The sequence below is a fragment of the Triturus cristatus genome, chromosome 5_1 (genome assembly GCF_964204655.1).
Source record: "Triturus cristatus chromosome 5_1, aTriCri1.1, whole genome shotgun sequence".
NCBI lineage: Eukaryota > Metazoa > Chordata > Amphibia > Caudata > Salamandridae > Triturus > Triturus cristatus.
This window is the reverse complement of record NC_140587.1, coordinates 711,451,999-711,471,301: the sequence shown is the minus strand read 5'-3', so window position 1 is coordinate 711,471,301 and position 19,303 is coordinate 711,451,999. Positions and strand designations below refer to the sequence as shown.

The following is a 19,303-nucleotide window of genomic DNA, read 5'->3' as shown; positions in this document are numbered from 1 at the left end:
GCCCGGGATCGTCCACAGAATTGCAGGACGTTATGGGGGCCATCGATGAGATGAAAGCTGCGGTTGGTCAGCAATTCGACACCTTGGCCCATAAATTGGACACGGTTTTGATCGACGTCAATCTAGTCAGAGCGGACCTTTCAAAGACGAATGAGAAGGTCAACTCCTTGGGTCTAAAAACGTCGAGCCTGACAACGGATGTGGCTGACCTGCAAACAGAGGTCCGTAATCTGCGGACATCCAATGATTTATCTGTCCGTCGGCTGGAGGATGTTGAAAGTAGGGCTCGGCGGAATAATGTGCGCATAATAGGGGTGCCGGAGAAATCGGAGGTTCCTGCGACAGACCTCTTCGTGGAAGACCTCGTGCTCAACCATCTCGCACCCAAAGGATTGAGTAAATTTTTTGAGGTCGAGCGGGTCCATAGAGTTCCGGGTGGTAGGCCGAAAACGGGCGCTCCCCCACGGCCTATCATTGCCAGAATTTTCAATTTTAGGGACAGGGACGCTATCCTGCAGGCCTCGAGGGTGAGTGGGCCGACGAAGTTTGAGAACACTAAATATAAGCTTCTACCCGGACTTCACACAATCGGTCCAAAAGCAGAGACAGGGGTTCATGGGTGTTAAACGGCGACAGAGACATGGAGCTGAAATATGCGATGCTCTTACCGGCCAGGTTGCGTGTTGAGTTTGAGGGTCAGACACATTTCTTCGATCGGCCGGAGGTGGTTGGAGATTGGCTTGAGACTCTGCCCCAGCGACGAAGTCGAGAGGGACTAACTGAGGAGAACGGAAAGGGCTTGGCGGGGCAGGCATAGACTTTTGGCTCCCGGTGACTGAACTTTGCGATGACACTTCCATACTTTGGTGCGATGTTTCTATTTAGTGCTGTGTCCTTAAATGCCCGGGGGTTGTGGGGTGCTTAGTGAGGCTCTTTCCTCCTCTGGGGTTTCTTTTTGTAGATTAGTTAATGCTAGGGCGACAGGCACACTGCAAGTTGGGGGGGCTACATGGGCTCACGCAGGGGTGCAGGGAGGGGGGGAGTTGTAACAGAAACGTTGGTGGGGAGGGGGGGGTTGGGGAATGTTTGCATGTTTCACAAGGCAACGTAACGCTATACGACTGGTGGTCGGGGTCGTGTTCTCTGGGGGGAGGGGGTTATGCGCGAGGTTGAGATAGGGGGTAGGGGATTGAGAGTACTCTCATGGAATGTGATTGGATTGGGGGACAGGATTAAACGAGGGGTAGTGCTGCAGTTCCTGAAACGACTTTCGCCAGACATTGTCTTCCTGCAGGAAACGCATCTAATTGGGAATTCTTGCCATGCTATGAATAGGCGGGGATATCGTCTCACTGTTCATTCCGGTTTCACTTCTGGCTCGAGGGGGATGGGCATCTTGGTTAGAGCCTCTCTCCCGTTGGAGGTGGACGATATGATTCATGATGACAGAGGGCGGTACGCTGCACTCGTAGGAAGATGGGAGGGCAGAACTGTCTCGCTAGTTTCTGTTTATGTCCCACCAGGATTGCAGACTGTCACATTTGCTGATTTGGGGCGAATGGTCTTGGGACTCCTGGGGGGGGGTTCTGGTGATGGGGGGCGATTTTAATTCTGTCGTATCCGGTAGAGCGGATCGTCACCCTCCCAGGGATCTCCCTGGAGCACAGGCCTGGCTGAGTGGGTTTATAGATACCCTCGGACTGATAGATTGCTGGAGATTAATGCACCCGGGACAGGCGCAATACACTTTCCATTCAGGGGCTCATGGAAGTCTATCGAGACTTGATTATGTCCTTATGCCGGCGGCCCAAGCTGTGATGGTTAGGGAAGTGGGACATCTAGCCCGGGGTATTTCTGATCATTCCCCACTACTGTTGCACATGGAAATCACCCCCGGGGCTGAGGGGAGGGTAGCACCGATTAACCCTTGGTACCTGCGTAATCCTAAAGTCCGGGCTGAACTGGTCAAGTCTCTCGAACACTATTTCAATGAAAATGTGGGGTCAGTCTCATCTGCTGTCTCGTTGTGGGAAGCCTTCAAAACAGTGATCCGTGGGCAAGCCCTTTCTCTAATTTCCCACACCGAGAAAAGCAAGATTGAGGTGGTGGTTCGCCTTGAGAACGAAATAGCAGAGTTGGAGGGGGACCTGGAGCTGGGTGTTACGAATGATAAGGTGCACGTTCTCAGTCTCAAGCAGCTTGACTATAGAGCGTTGGTCACCGATGCCGCCAAAGTGATGAGTAGAGAGCAACAAGGGCGCTTATACGATGTAGGGGATAAGGCTGAAGAGAACAAGTTACTTACCTTCGGTAACGCTTTTTCTGGTGGATACAGTATCTGCCTGTGGATTCCTCACCTTGTGAATATCCCTTGCGCCAGCAACATTCGGAAACTTTTGTAGCAGTCCACGCCGATGAGGCCGAAGACGACATCACAGAGACACGGCTCCGCTCGCGACTCCGCTGACGTCACCGGCTCCATAAGAAGACCTCGTCGGCGTGATGACGTCAGTTCCGCCCCTTTTTTCCGTGCCTTCGAGGCACACGGACGGACTGACAGCACTATGTACATAAACAGTATACACAGTACACAATATGCATATCAACACACTCAGTGTGGAAAATAAACAACAAAGCAGAAGAAATAACATAATACCTTTGACAGTGATAAACACACTTGAAACCCATCAAAAGAATTACAGGCATAGAAATACCGGTATAGAAGGATGGACAACGGGGAGGCGGGTGGGTCAGTGAGGAATCCACAGGCAGATACTGTATCCACCAGAAAAAGCGTTACCGAAGGTAAGTAACTTGTTCTTCTGATGGATACATCTGCCAGTGGATTCCTCACCTTGTGAATAGATTCCACAGCAGTCCCCACTCCCGGAGGAGGGTGTCCACCCTTCTATACCAGAAAATCCTGAAGGACGGAACGAGCAAAATGTCCGTCCCTCCTCACCTCGGTGTCTAAGCAATAATGTCTTGCGAAGGTGTGGAGGGAGGCCCAAGTTGCTGCCCTACAAATGTCCTCCACCGGAACACCCCTAGCTAAGGCAGATGTGGAAGACTTTGCCCTGGTAGAATGAGCCCTCAAACCCTCCGGAGGCTCCTTACCAGCTAGGGAGTAGCACATCTTGATGCACAAGACAATCCACCTGGAAAGGGTGCGCTTGTGCACCGCTCGACTCTTTCTGCAACCAGCAAAACCCACAAAGAGCTGGTCATCAATCCTGTAGTCTTTTGTCCTGTCCAGGTAAAAGCTCACCGCCCTCTTAGGGTCCAAGCGGTGAAGTCTCTCCTCCTCCTTGGAAGGGTGTGGGGGAGGATAAAAGGAAGGAAGGGTAATGGACTGCCCCAGATGGAAGGGAGTTACCACCTTAGGCAAAAATGCAGCCCTGGTCCTAAGTACCATTCGTTCAGCATGAATGGTCAAGAATGGGGGTTTTGAACTTAGAGCTTGAAGCTCACTTACCCTCCTTGCCGAGGTGATTGCAACGAGGAATACCGTCTTAAAAGACAACAGCCTCAGGGGACACTTGTGCAAAGGCTCGAAGGGAGAACCCATGAGATAGGTTAAGACAAGGTTCAAGTCCCATTGAGGCATAACAAAGGGAGTTGGAGGAAATTTGTTTACAAGGCCCTTTATAAAACGAAGAACAATAGGAGACTTAAACAGCGACGGCTGATCCGGCAAACAAAGGAAAGCCGATAGAGCCGATAAATACCCCTTCACTGTAGCCACAGCAAAACCCTGCTGAGCAAGAGAAAGGGCAAACTGTAGAATATTAGACAGACGAGCCTTCAAGGGATCAATGGACCTCTCTCCACACCAGAGAACAAATTTAGACCACCTATATGAGTAAATAGATTTGGTGGAGTGTCGCCTGGCCGATAAAATAACATCCACCACATCTGGCGGGAGAGAGAAAGAATTCAGGTTGCCCCGTTCAATCTCCAGGCATGAAGGTGTAAGCTCTGGAGGTGGGGGTGTAGAACCTGCCCCTCCGACTGCGAGAGGAGGTCTGCCCTCAGAGGGAGACGGAGCGGAGGGCACGAGGAGAGGTGGAGAAGATCTGTGTACCACACCCTTCTTGGCCAATCCGGGGCGATCAATATAACTTGGGCCCGGTCTTGGTGAATCTTCCTCAGAACCCGAGGAATCAAGGGTATGGGAGGAAACGGGTAAAGGAGTCGTGAGCCCCAACTCAACTGGAACGCGTCCCCCAACGCTCCCTGCAACGGATACTGGAGACTGCAGAATGACGGGCAGTGCGCGTTCTCGTAAGTGGCAAACAGGTCCACCCGAGGAGTCCCCCACGTCTGAAAGACATGACGAACCACCTCCGGATGGAGCCTCCACTCCTGAGCCCAGGACCATAGACGCAGGGCCTCTCTGCAGAGACAAAGAGACCCCACTCCTCCCTGTTTGTTTATATACCACATCGGGGTCGTGTTGTCCGTCAGGACTTGAACAGACTGACCGCGAAGGGAAGGGAGAAAAGCCTTGAGCGCCAAACGTATCGCCCGTAACTCCAGAAGGTTGATGTGAAGCAACCTTTCCTCTGGAGACCAAAGACCCTTGATCTCCAGATCCCCCAGATGAGCACCCCACCCTAAGGTGGATGCATTCGTTATCACTGTTGTCACCGATGGAGGTATATGGAAGGGCTTTCCTTGGGACAGATTGCCCTCCACGCTCCACCAAAATAGATCCGCGGCAGCTTCTCTGGAGATCCTCACAGACTCCCTGAGATCCCCTTTGTGCTGATACCACTGCTTGCGGAGGCACCACTGGAGCGGCCTCATGTGCCAGCGTGCATGGTTGACCAACAGTATGCAGGAGGCGAACAGACCGAGCAGGCGAAGGACCTTCAGAACTGGAACAACCGCTCCGCTGTAAAACAAAGGAATCATTTCCTGTATGTCGAGAATCCTTTGAGGAGGAGGGAATGCTCGACACACAGTAGTGTCCAGTACCGCACCTATGAACAGGTTGCGCTGAGAGGGCACCAGGTGAGATTTGGGCACATTGATCGAAAAACCCAATCTGTACAACAGCCGAGTTGTATCCTGCAGATGACACAGCACCTTCTCCGACGACTCCGCCTTGATCAGCCAGTCGTCCAAATAAGGGAAAACCGAAATTCCCGATCTTCTGAGATGGGATGCCACCACTGCCATCACCTTTGTGAAGACTCGAGGTGCCGAAGTAAGACCAAACGGGAGGACCGCAAACTGATAATGTTGCGACCCTACCGTGAAACGGAGATACTTCCTGTGCGACTTCAGAATGGGGATGTGAAAATACGCATCCTGCAAGTCGAGCGACACCATCCAGTCCTCCTGATTCAGCGCCTGAAGAACCTGAGCAAGGGTGAGCATCTTGAACTTTTCCTGTTTCAGATAAAAGTTCAGGATTCTGAGGTCTAATATCGGACGCAATCTGCCGTCCTTTTTCGGGATCAGAAAATACCGGGAGTAGCATCCCTGACCCCTCTCCTGCTCCGGGACCACCTCTATCGCACCTTTCTGAAACAACTTCAGGACTTCCTCCTGCAGGAGAAGACGGTGGTCCTCCGAGCAAGCCCCTTGGCAAGGAGGGTAATTTGGAGGGAATTCCCGAAAGGGAAGGGCGTACCCATTTTCCACAAGATCTAGAACCCAGAGATCTGTAGTTACAGATTCCCAATCTTGTAGAAAATGGGTAAGCCGGCCCCCCACAGGACCAACATGATCCGGAATGTCAGATCTAGGGCTGTTTTGCGGTGGTGGGAGGGGCTGAGGAAGAGGAGGAGGAGAGCTGACGAGAGCCACGTGTGCGACCCCTGATTCTTCCTCTGTAACCTCTGGACGAGGAACTTTGCTGCTGCTGCTGAGTCTGCCTATAGGTACGAAAGGATGTTCTTCCAAAACCTCTGTACCTCTTAAAAGACCCTCTCGACTGAGACTGGAGTCCCAAAGATTTAGCAGTTGCCTTGCTCTCCTTGAATCTTTCCAGAGCAGCATCTGCCTTTTTTCCAAATAGGCCAGACCCATCAAACGGTAGATCCAATAAAGTAGACTGTACATCCTGAGAGAACTCCGACGTTCTCAACCAAGCACTTCTCCTAGTTGCAATAGACGACCCCATGATCCTTGCAACAGAATCTGCAGTGTCCAGCCCACTTTGGATCACTTGCCGCGCAGCCGCCTGAGCATCAGCCAAGATGTCATTAAATCCAGATCTATCATCCTCAGGCAATTTCGGCGCCAGTTTCCTAGCCGAGTCCATCAGCGCGTGTACATAGCGTCCCAAGAGACATGTGGCGTTAGTCGACTTCAAAGCCATGCTGGCTGATGAAAATACTTTCTTAGCTGACTGGTCCAGCCTTTTAGCCTCTCTATCCCCAGGGACCTGTGGAAAAGCCCCCTTAGACTTTCCAGAACAAGCCGCTTGAATCACCAGACTCTCAGGTGACGGATGGGACGACAAAAATTCAGGATCTCCTGGGGCCACTCTGTATCTCCTTGCGATCGTCTTTGAGACCGCAGGAGCAGAAAAAGGTTTGCGCCACACCTCCAATACAGGCTCCACAATGGCCTCATTAAAGGGAAGCAGAGGCTCTGATACCGTCGCTGGAGAATGCAGCACTTCAGTCAAAATGTTTGACTTAAACTCTGTTGTAGGAAGCTGGAGATCAAGCAACTCCGCAGCTCTCCTTATGACTGCATGGTAGGGTGCGACATCCTTGGATGGCTCATCAGATGGCGGAGTAATCTCCCACTCAGGAGAAAGGTCCAAGCCACTAGCTTCCTTAAGCTCATCAAAAACCTCATCCGACTCTACCAATTCTCCATCCTCCGCCTCCTCTTGAAGGTATCTCTGCTCCTCAATAATCCTCTGAGTCTCCCTCCTGGAGCGAATTCGAATCCTCGGCGGCGCCGAAATCGACTCAGACGGCGCCGGACGTGGATCCAGCGGAGCCTTCGACGTCGAACGAGGTCGAGCCGGAGCCGGCGAGGATGGAAGCGGCGTCGACGTTCTCGGAGCCGGAGGATTCCAAGACGGCGTCGCTGGATAAAATGGGTAGAAAGGAGCCTGAGGATACACCTGCGGCACCCCCAAGTTAAAGGCCAAAGGACCCATCGGACCCGTAGGTGCACCAGGGGCATACATGGCACGAGCAAATACCCCATACATCGCATTTAAGTAATGCGAAGGGTCCTGACCTGGCCCAGGAAAGGCAGGATACTGGTCAGGCCCCACCGGACTCGGGCCAACCGGCGCCGACGGTGGATTCAACGGCGTCGCAGGCTCACCCGGGGCTTGAAGTTCTTCCGGGGCCGGAGATGGAGCCGGAGCCGGGGATGAAACCGGAGTCGGAGTCCGGACCGGAACTGGCGAAGCCGGAGACAAAGGGACCACTGGAGACGAAGGACCAGCCGGTGAACCCGGCACAGGAGAAGGAGAGACGGAGTCCCTTCGACGCCGAGCAGGTGACTTCAGCTTTGGCGCCGTACTCTTGTCAGAATGACGCCGAGAGGAATGCCTTCTCTTTTTCTTGTGCTTCTTATCTCTCGAAGCATGCCCCGACGTCGACCTCGATGCCGACCTCGACTTCGATCGAGACCTCGATCTCGATTTCCTCCTCCCTCTCTTCTCCTTCTTCATCTTGGCAATAAAGAGTTTTGCCTCCCGTTCTTTCAGAGCCTTTGAGCTCATTTTACGGCAGCTGGTACAGCCATCCACATCGTGGTCCGAGGATAAACACCACACACAGTCCTCATGTGGGTCAGTGATGGACATATGCTTGCCACACTCCCGGCAAGGCTTAAATCCAGACTTCCTCGATGACATCTTCAAAGAAGACAGGAAACAGCAATGAAAATACACAAAGTATCCACGACGCTAACAACAGCGATTCCCGAAATCCATTGGCTTCGACGGCGCGGAAAAAAGGGAACTGACATCACGCCGACGAGGTCTTCTTATGGAGCCGGTGACGTCAGCGGAGTCGCGAGCGGAGCCGTGTCTCTGACGTCGTCTTCGGCCTCATCGGCGTGGACTGCTACAAAAGTTTCCGAATGTTGCTGGCGCAAGGGATATTCACAAGGTGAGGAATCCACTGGCAGATGTATCCATCAGAAATTGATTGCATGGCTGAACAAGAAAGAGAGCGAGTCGAGTGGTACCGGTTATTGAGAGAGCGGATGGCGTGCGTGTGACTGACCCTGTGGAAATTGTTGAATGTTTTGCGGCTTATTTCCGCGAAGTATACTCACCAGTCTCGGATTGCCCTGAGGATGACTCATCTATTGCTGAGAGATATTGCGTTCCCGTCTTTGTCGGAGGAAGATAGGATACTAATGGATGCGACGTTGTCGCCTGATGAGATTGCTTTGGCCATTCGCTCGGTCGCTTCCGGCAAGGCCATGGGTCCTAATGGCCTTCCCATCGAACTGTATAAACTGCGCCCGGACAAGGTGGCGCCCCATTTATGCGAAATGTTTCTTGAAGCACGAGACGTGGGCTCCCTCCCCTATGATCAGCGTCTTGCTACAATAGTCGTGATTCATAAGGAGGGGAAGTCGCGGGATCAATGTATCTCTTATAGGCCCATCTCACTGTTAAACGCGGAGCCCAAAATTCTGGCTAAGGTTTTAGCTAATCGTCTGGTTAGGGTCGTTGGCGAATTGATCCATCCGGACCAGTCCGGTTTCATACCCCACCGTAACACGCCTCTGAACTTGAGGCGTCTTCATGGAGTGCTCGCCAGAGCGGCGTATATACGTGAGCCGGCCATTTTGGCGTCTTTGGATGCAACAATGGCGTTTGATACTCTAGAATGGCCGTATCTTTGGGCGGCGCTCGCGAAATTTGGTTTTGGCCCCGGGTTTATTGGTTGGGTAAAGTTGTTGTATGATGAACCGTTGGCCCAGGTGGTAGTGAATGGCAGAGTGTCGACACCCTTTGTGTTGGGAAGAGGCACGCGGCAGGGTTGTCCGTTGTCGCCCCTCCTCTTCGCACTTGCCTTGGAACCTCTGGCTGCGATGGGAGCCCTCGTTGCAGGGCATCAGATGGACGCCTGAATTTGAGGACCGCATCTCTCTTTATGCGGATGACATTCTCCTGTACCTCACATCTCCCCGGCAACTTTAATTGTATTAGTTGATGTTCTAAACTCCTTTGATCGTAACTCCGGCTTGGTCATTAACTGGACTAAGTCATGCGTCTACGTTCTCTCTGGTGATGCTCCTCTCCTTCCGCGTGGCTGCCCTATCCAGATTTCGCAGTCGGGGTTTAAATACTTGGGAGTCTTCATAACATTAGACCCTGTGGCCCGTTATGAGCGGAACTTACTCCCCCCACTTCAACGTCTAAAGGCCGACGTTTCGGGCTGGCGACGGCTTCCGCTTTCGGCGCTCGGACGTGCGGCATTGTTTAAAATGATGTCGCTACCACGATTCCTGTATGCACTACAAAACACACTCGACGTCATACCGGCCCGCTATTTCCGTGAGGTGGAGAGTTTGCAGAGGCAATTGTTCTGGGACGGGCGATCGCGAATCACTCACAAAATTGACACTCCCTTGGTATGATGGGGGTATTGCACTCCCCGATATCAAGCGATATTATTGGGCGTCCCAATTGGCGGCGGTGAACCACGGGCTGTACGGACCGGCCCTGAACCCGGCGTTTGAGATGGATAAAATGTTATTGCCTGGTGGGGACTACAATAGGGCACTCGATTCGAAGTCTCCCGGTGTGCAGTTGACAGGCCCAACAAAGATAGCAGTACGTGTGTGGCATGCTGCGAATGCTGCGATGGGATGGAAGGACCGCCTGACTCGAGCGACTCCGCTGTATGCTTCAGAAAGGCTGGGATGTTTGTGGAAAACAAAAGGATTTGAGAAATGGGACATGATTGGCATATGTAAGGTGAGTGATTTTTGGGTGAAAGGGAAGTTTAAAACGTTTGAAATGCTGAAAGTGGAATATAAGCTGAATGATAGGGAGTACTTCCGGTATGCCCAGGTCCGCCATGCGTTGTGCTCGGCTTTCCCTGATGCTACTGCTATCCCGGAAAGTTCCCCACTGGAGGACAGGGTGCTCGATGGCTACGTGCCTGACAGCACAATCTCCTTGATTTATAAAAAGCTTATAAACGAACGGGCGGACCTGTTGACCCACCTGAGGGAGGTATGGGTAGCTGACGGTTTGGAATTAGATGATGAGGACTGGGTATCGGCAGTAGCCTCCCCGAGGGAGGTGGCAATTCCGGCCCGCCTTCGGCTCGTACAACTGAAAATACTCCATCGAGTGTATGTCACTGGACCCCGCCTGATGCGCATGGGTTTTTCCGTGGATGGATTGTGTAAGCGTGGCTGTGGTTTGCTGGGTACTTTCCTTCACGTCCTATGGGAATGTCCTGAGGTGGCTCGCTTTTGGAGTCGGGTCCATGCGGTAATGGAAGAGGTCACACATGTTGCTCTGTTTCCAGAAGCTAGGAGGTGCCTGCTGAACGTGTGGGAGCCAACTGATTATAATGTGGCACAGATGCAGTGGGCGACTTTGGGGAATATGGTGGCTAAACGCAACATTGCACAGTTTTGGGGTTCCCAGAGGTCACCCACAGTCTCGGTGTGGAAGGAGAATATGGACTGGTGCATGTTTAGAGAAAAGACGGTGTATGTGGCGAGAGGCAAGCCTAGGAAATGGACTAGGGTGTGGGGTCCGTGGAATTCTTATCGCGGAGACATCTGCGCCCCTCCGCTGGCAATAGTATTGGATGTTCCTTTGTCCCCCTAGCTGAACATTCCTCATTTGCTATGTTATGAGTATGATACTGTTTGACTTTTCCTCTGCTCCCAGGCCCCCCCTCCCTCCTCTGTCACAGACCATTCATGATTATTATATAAAGTGGAATTTCCTACCCTGGGGAACACGTACTGATACTCCCAATTCTTATTGCCTTGTTTGTGTGAAATGTTTATAAGTTTTAAATTGAAAGATGAAACCGTCTTTAACACGGTTATTCGACCACAACCGCTGCCTCCACTCGGAGTGCTGATGGACTGACGGGATTTTTTGATTGACATGTCTGTATAACGGTGAAATAACACATCTCGTACTAATTAGCGGCCGGTCCAAGTTGGTGTAGGCCCATGTCTGTAACTCTTTGAAGTCAAATAAAGGTTTCTTTAAAAAAAAAAAAAAAAAAAAATTGTAATTCACCAAAATTCTCTCATAACCCCCTTGTTCCACTAGTATTATGCCTCGTCAGCTGATGTAGCAATTAACTGTGGTATGACACAAAACATTAAAATAAGGAGGAATGGAGAGTAAGCATCCATATACCTATAAGTGGTTATATAGCACCACATGTTGATGACTTACATTTCCAGAATTCTAGCTCATTCTAGCTGGTTTGGAATGGTCTGTGCTATCTTCAGGGTAAGAAAAAGGAGTTCTAAAACCAACTGTGTGACTCAAAGAATTTTGGAGTCCATCATGCAGGAATATTCCTCTACGGCTAAGCTCCACTCACTTATACATGAATCACTAACCACCAAACCCAGTTCTAAACTGTTTTTCCAAGATGGAAAGATGAAGCACAGCAAATATCTATTATGGGTGAAGGCTGGGTGGGTTTAGTGAAAACAGCATTAGGAATATCAGAATCATCGTGGAGGTAATTTCTTCCTGTTATGTTGTCCTGCTCGCACATCTTAAAAAGTGATTGGTAATCTGCTTTCCCAGTTCTTGTGGGGAATGTAAAAAGACAGCACATGCTTGATCAGGCCTGAAGCAAACAGACTGCAAGGAAGCTTTGGTGTACAGTCTTCTCTGTCCTAGAACTAAGATTTCCAAAAATATACAGAATAGGCCAACTTGCTGAAGTACAAACAGCAGTAATAGACCACAAATGCTGCCTTTGCGTTTGGTTGAATGAGAATGAACTCTCTGCCAAACTTAAACTCCTATGTTGTATTATCTAGAAGATTATTTAAAAAAATAGCAGGTCAGCCACTTAGATGCCTTGAATAAGCACACCACATTGATTAAGAAGTGTTCTAGGAGTAGGAAGCGTTTCACGCTTTCAGGGAAAGCCTTCCAACATTAAACAATTAGATTTTGCAAAATTTCTTAAATTGGAGAAGCAGGAGGTCTAGGCTGAGAAACAAAGGAAAATGTATTAACTTCTGCGATGCAAGCCCATAAAGTCTTTGGAACAAGTGAAGGCACCAGAAATTTGCCCTTGCGGGAAAAGATATGCATGGCTATTAGGAACAAAGAGTGTGAAGCTCACCATTATTCTGGCAGAGATGATAGCCACCAAACAAAGTATATTGCAAGTCTATGTCACAGGACACCAATAACTAAATAGATACATGCGTGAGTGAGGGCAAAACCAAATTCAAATCCCACCGAAGGACATAGTCCTTAAGGAGGATAAAGATGAAGCCAACCATCAAAATGGTACCTCTTACCCTCATTGATACAGCGAGAGTTTCAAAAACTGCATTTAGGTATGCAGCAATGGTTACAGCAATGCTGACAGGACTATCTTTATCCCTGAAGCAGCACAGTAAGGAATGAAAGACAAAACGTGATTTAAAAAGGTCTTCAGCATTTCATTGAGGTTCCTAAAGCCCAATGACAAAATATTACCAATCTTCCTTTAAAGAGCCTCTGGTAGAATCCTAACTAGTCACACACATTGCAAGTAGGTTTTCTTCAGATATGTTAAAATGTTCATACAGGAGTTTTTCAATAACCAGGCAAGACCATTCAATAATGGGAGGCAGGTAAAATCCCGCGCGGTCAGCCCCCCCTGCTAGACTAAAAAATCTGGAACCTGGGGAAGGCAGAAAAAGTGATTTGTTCTTTGAAAAAAGAAGGATTTATATGAACCATATTAAAAAAGGCGAGCTATTTGTATTAATCTGAAGTTGCAGGATCATTTGAATTTTATAAGCGTCAAGAGAACTAGGGGATGTGGGAGGAAAAACTATCACTGATCAATCCAAAAAGGAAGATGTAAACTCCAGGCACTGATTGCTTCTCTCTGTAGTGAACAGTATAGTGGGGGGGAAAGCCCCTGGTTTAAAAACAATGATGGGACTTTCCCACCAGGATTTCCATTAGTGTATTTCACAATGTAATCTTGAGAGAAACTCTTAAAGAGTAAATACTGAAGATTGCTGATGATGAACCACTTGGAGAAAAAGTGAGAATGACTTCCCCCTGCTTGTCTATATAGAACACAGCTTTTAAGCTGTCTATGAAGACACAAACACCTCTCACCCAAAGAAGAGCAAAGAACAACTTCAGGCTAAGAAAAACAGCCTAAGATGCATGTGGTTCATGTGTAGATATTTTGCTGGAGATTCCAAATGGCATGTGTCTGACGGGCCTCCTTCTGAGAGGAGGTTGTGATTCAAGAGACATTAGGAGTGGGAGCTTGAAAAACAGCTTGTTTCAATAAGCTTGGATTACAAAGCTCATCTGCGAGTTGAGAGGCTAAGTCTAGTTTTTATGCAGATGGCATAGCAGAACTTGCATTCGCAGTTGAGCCAAGTAACCCATACACTTTCACAAGACCATTTAACTCAAGAGCCACTTGAACTACCATAATGAAATCAAACGTTTGGAAATGTTCTACTGATTACTTAGAAGAGATCATATTTTCTATGGACTGCGAATGCTTGCCTTACAGAAGAGCCTATAACCACTCTTCTACCATTGCAATGGAAATAGAGGACACTTCTCTTCAATTGGAAAACTCAGATTGAATTCGAGGAGGTGTGTGGATCTACTTAACACATAGGCTACTACTGAACACGCCTTTGTGATCATACCGGGAGATGAATTCAGGCTGAACGGTAGACATCTGTACTAAGTATTGGTTTTCAAAAGTACATCTCAAAAATCAATTATGCTTTACACTGACTAGTGTAAGAACATATCTTGGAGATCTACAGTTCTTATTGAATGCCCAACTGCATTCTCAAAGGCCAATGCTAGCATGTTCATGTGGAAAAATTGCACAAGGAGAACCAAATTAATGTCCAAAAAATTAAACATTAGCCTAATGCCCCCTGCATTCTTGGTGACAACTAAATACCTAGAGTAAAACTTCAGATCATTTTGATCTCCAAAAGTAGCTTCCAAAAGCTCTGGTAATGATTTGTGCAATTTTGGTGGGGACGCCAGAATGATTAGCTGATAGCATATTCCTCCTAGACATTTTTTTCCGCTCTCTCGTTTTGAAGAATCACAAGGGAGGAACTTTACAAACGTATTGAGATATTGACGTATAAATCAAAATTAGCCATAATGGACACATGTGACTGGTACTAGGCAGACGTTCTGGTATCCCTTCTGCCCTTCGCTCTCTCGCTTCTCTGCCTCTTTATCTAGAACCAACAATTGTAGAAGGGAAACCTTTCTTTTTCCAGAGTCTGCAATAATACTGCAGACTGGATTCATTGTACCAAAAAAGGATTATTGTTTGAGTGTCTTGTATCTTGGAGCCAGAGATCCACATACAAATGGGTCAGAGTCAGGTCTGGACCAAACTGTTGTAAAATTGCGTGTAGCCTCCATGCTAACCACTGGATGACCTGGTACACAGGTGGCCCACCTTGAAAAAAGTCCAGAAGAAATCAATCTTAGGAGGAGGTAAAGACAATATTTCCAAAGAATCAGAAACAGCTATTTGGAAATGTGTAATAGTGTGTAACGGTCCCAGCTCAACATCATAACCCAAAGAGTGAATGCAGATATTAACTTTTTCTTTCTTTGGTGATAAATGAGTTCATCTCCATTAAAAGATGGCAACAGCCTATACGAAACAATAGGAAATGCAGAATGTGCCACTCAGGCAAGGTTTTTTTGCATTCTTTCAAGTGGTCACATCATCAAGAAATTGATCTATAGTGCTTCTCTGATATTTCTTGACAATGCAGCAGGATATTCCATTTGCTTCTGCTCTGAAGTAGACATTAGGGTCTTAGCTCTATCCATACTCACTGTAGGTGGTGCTGTGGGTAACAAAGGGAGTGATGGCATGGTGGTAAACGCATGCTGATAAATAGTAAACCTCACTGGTCTGGGTACCTGAGCATTCATTAATATAACAGGGGATGCTTGCTCAAGACCATGGAATAGGATGATAGTCCAGTCTTGAAAAGTAACAACTGTGTCCAAAGGAGGAAAACCTCTGTATAATGAGAACTGTAACCATACTACATAAGATTGTCTCTTACAGGTGTTGAATAATTCAAAAATAGGTACTGCTTAGGAATTAGTTTCATGAAATTCCTCATGCAGGAAATATTTAAAGACTCTGTGCTATGTATAAAGAAGGTATGGAAACTACCATCTCAAGGACAGTGTACAATGTGTTACACTGGCATCCAAAGTAATCGGTGCTCTTCCAGTACGAAAATCAATCCAGCTTCTTTATTATGCTTCTCAACTTTTTATCTTCTTATGTATTTTACCTGAAAAAGACTCTCCCAAACAATGCTCTGGTGCCAACAGTGGTACTGATCTTGAAGGGAAAGTCTTACTATAAACTGTGCTTCTAGCAAATCAAGGATAGCCCGGGTATACTAAAGCACCGGTCCTAGGTGCTCACGCTGCCCTTGCCAATCTGCAAACTACAAGGTCCAGGATCCCCTTTAGTATCAGCCTTGTCTTGGGCATTTCTCAACAACCTCAGATGAAGTCCAATGATGAAAACACAAGAGTCTGCAAAACATTACTTGTTTGGCCATTTAAATAATAGAAACACAAGTGAGTACAAGATAATATAACACACCCTGTAGAGGCTAAAAGTTAATCCATTGGTTAGATTTTAGAGGGAAAGTACAGAAGTAAAGTGAGCCACAAAACCACCACCACCACCATCATTTTTAGTGGAAAGGAGTAACACATATCTAGCTCAACAGACTGCTAGAAAGTCTAATGAATGTAATAAGGAGAGATGAATTTTTCAAAAGGAAAAAGTAGGGTGAAAGGGCACTCCGGATAAGCTTCACCAACCACAAAAATACCTGAATAAAACTTGGATGTGTTCAGTTCCATCAGAGTGTCTTTCCAATTACCGTACCAAGGAAGGCTAGCTTTAAGTGTGCGATCTGATAGAGAAAACATGGCACCGTTAATCTATGCATGTGAACACCGGAAATGTAAATGCATTAAGATGTTAAGAAAGGTTATCAAACACGAAGGGAACAGAAAAAGTCTATTAATTCTTAGCGAGGTTATTATCTGGGTTGTACATACACCTCGATAATCTAATCATGACAAAAACACAACACTGTTAGCTGCCAATTCGGCTTACATAGTTAATAAAAATCAACTATTACATTATTTGGATTCACAAGAGAGATTGCTGATCACTCTCAGAAATAGTAAATATGTCCCTTTTTGCACTGGCATTCTTAAATTCCATCTTTTTCACTTAATACGTCGTATTTGCATTACACATAAAACCAATATTAGAATAATTTCAATCACCACATTATACACCGCAAGAAAACACATTAGAAAGAAAACACAAACAGGGTATAGGTAAATAATGGGATATCCTTTGCAGAATAATTATTGAGTAATGAGAGCTACAGCAAGCAAGAGAAAATACTACTTGGAGTCTTGGGAGAACAAACAGACTTGGTGTCTCTGGCAGCAGACTTCATTAGTGCAGAAACGGAGGTTGTCTTATTACTGAGCTTGCCGCGGAAAGTCAGGAGAACCATAGCATTGCTGATTCTAAGACTGACTAGCATTTTGGGTTTTGATTACCTTTGTATTGGGTGCCATGGAAGAATAAGTAGGTTAGGAGTGGTACTAGTTCTGCGTAATCGATCGAGAATCATGCTTACCGCGGAGAGCTTTCACTCTTCCCATTTTCTTTTTTGGAGCTCAATAAAGGCCATGACCCTAGTCCAGCCAGGTGAGATCAAACAGATGAGTTGAAAATCCAACTACTGGAAGAGAGAGGACTCTGCTTGGTGCTTTCATCTTGACTGGGCCTAACCGTCCAGTTAAAGTAATGACACTACGCGTATGAGATAGATTTCTCTACGTTAATTGTCTTTTTGTAGGGTGGGCAGCATGTTCAATGTAGATCTGGCAGTTTAGTATTTGTATTACGAGGAGGACATGCAACAATTATTTAGAGATAATTCAATTATTTTCTTAGCACAAATTTCACCATGCTGAGGACGAGTGCCTGCTCATAGTAGGCTCTCTAATCTGGGACATTTAGCTTATCACTGAAAGCTGCCTCCTATAGGCCGAAAGGTGTTCTTTAGTGGTTGTAACAAAGTGTTGAACAGCTCATTATATCAGATTATTCGCACAACAGTCTTTATAATACAAGCACTTTGTGACACTTTATTGAATTTGGTGCTTAATTGCATAATTTTAGTTTAAGACAGTGTTGCATTACATCACAATCTTGGTCTCATCTGTCGGCACAAGAATTGCTTATGTGCACGAGGAAGAGATGCAACTTGCTTCCATTTTTAAATGTTTGTCATTTTAATTTTGTGTTAGCGTAATAATCTGGTTAGCCCTGCTGGCTAGCTGATATACAATTTAAAATGCTAAAGAAAGCCGATAGCATGGTTAAAATTGCGATATTTTTAGACTGACAAATGATTGAGCATGAGCCACGAGTTGAATTGACAAAATGGATAGGGTTGATTGCAATTTAAATTTTTGCTGTAATTTAGGTTTTATTGTATAGCTTCCATTTGTAAAGCGGAAACAATATAGTGTAATGTTGAACAGTGTCAAGGAAAATGCTGAGCCATTGAGACCACAGAAGTTAAGGATAGCGCACAAATGACTGCAGAGTCCCAGATCAGCCTCTGCTGTCCAGGAAAGAAACAAAGGAGGTCAAATGAGGGTACTCGCGCCAACCTCGCCCCATAGTTTCTAAAAACGACTTCTATGGCTCATGGTGTAAAACAAGAAAGAGAAGATTAGTATAACCAGCACTGCCAGACTCCTTGGTCCTTCATGTATTGGTACCCTATCAGCACTGTACAAAGTTGGCCTAATGCTTTCCCACAACAGTGGTTTCACTAGGTGTCCTGAATCAAATACGCTTCAACTTTCAGTTCAGAGCTCAAATCTTTCTACTGCTTTGATTCTCATTTCCCACAGCTTCTCTGCTCCCAATGCCATTTCTAATGTTTGAATTCCGATTAGCGATTCAAAAGACTCTGGTATATCTGTACACTAAGGGAACATCTTCTAGGGCTACACTGATCCTCTGTGGTAGTAGTTATGGTGCTTGATTAGAGAAATAAATTTGAATTTAATCTTGGCTTCCACATGGAACAAAAGAAGGCTTATTAAAGCAGGATTTACTAAGGGAACATCTTTTAGGGCTACACTGATCCTCTGTGGTAGTAGTTTTTGTGCTGGATCAGAGAAATAAATTTGAATTTAATCTTGGCTTCCACATGGAACAAAAGAAGGCTTATTAAATCAGGATTTAGAAGGTCCTATTTCAGACTGTGTCCTAATATAGTCACTTGATTTTGCGCATACTGGAGTCTGTGAAAATGCAGCCAAGCTGTTAAAGAACAAAGTTACTTACCTTCAGTAACGCCTTTTCTGGCCGAGACTAACTGCAGATTTCTCATCTTGTGAATTTCCCCCAGGCGCTAGACTGGATCCGGAAAATTTCATACAATGCCCTTGCCCATCATGCGGTTTCGCTGTCCGTATGCAACGTCGGGACCACTATATCTGCACCACCTCCGTGCATTTAAGTCAGTTTCTTTCTGATCTCTGTCTGTGCCGACAGACGTAATGCCAATTAAAATCAAAATAGGGCAGTGTGCATACTTTCAAATTGAGAGCTTATTAATAGACAGCTTGAGACCCTTCCCCAGAAAGGGGAGGAGGGTGGACAGCTGAGGAATCTGCGGTTAGATTAAGTCTACCAGAAAAGTTGTTAAACGAAAATAAGTAACTTGTTCTTCTGATAGAAATTGTTATATGCAGATTCTACACCTTGTTTTTTGATTGGATTTTGATTTGGGATTTGTATAGCGCTCGAATGCCCAAGGGCGTCTTAGCGCTGTTGCCAGCAAGAACCAGAAAGCTGCCGATGAGAGAAATGGTGAGCACTTTAATTAGTAAAAAGCCATTTAAAAAAAAAAAAAAAAAATGATTTTCTGAAGGATAGTAAATTTGGACTGGTCTTTAAATCTGCCGGGAGCGAGTTCCATGTTTTGACAGTTACTAAATGAAACTCCTTCCTCCCCAGAGTGCTTTGTTAAATCTGGG

General features: G+C 46.8%; 1 protein-coding gene across 2 annotated transcripts in view; it reads right to left on the bottom strand.

The window, feature by feature from the left end:
• Positions 1-19,303, bottom strand: part of TRAPPC8 (trafficking protein particle complex subunit 8) — a 1,257,619-nt gene that overhangs the window by 1,114,310 nt on the left and 124,006 nt on the right. The window contains exon 3 of one of the 2 annotated variants that reach the window (XM_085605699.1): positions 16,048-16,131. The exons of the other annotated variant lie outside the window; for it this stretch is intronic. Coding sequence (XP_085461825.1) covers positions 16,048-16,131 — 84 coding nt within the window. The remainder of the gene's footprint in view (positions 1-16,047; positions 16,132-19,303) is intronic. 2 annotated transcript variants of the gene reach the window in all.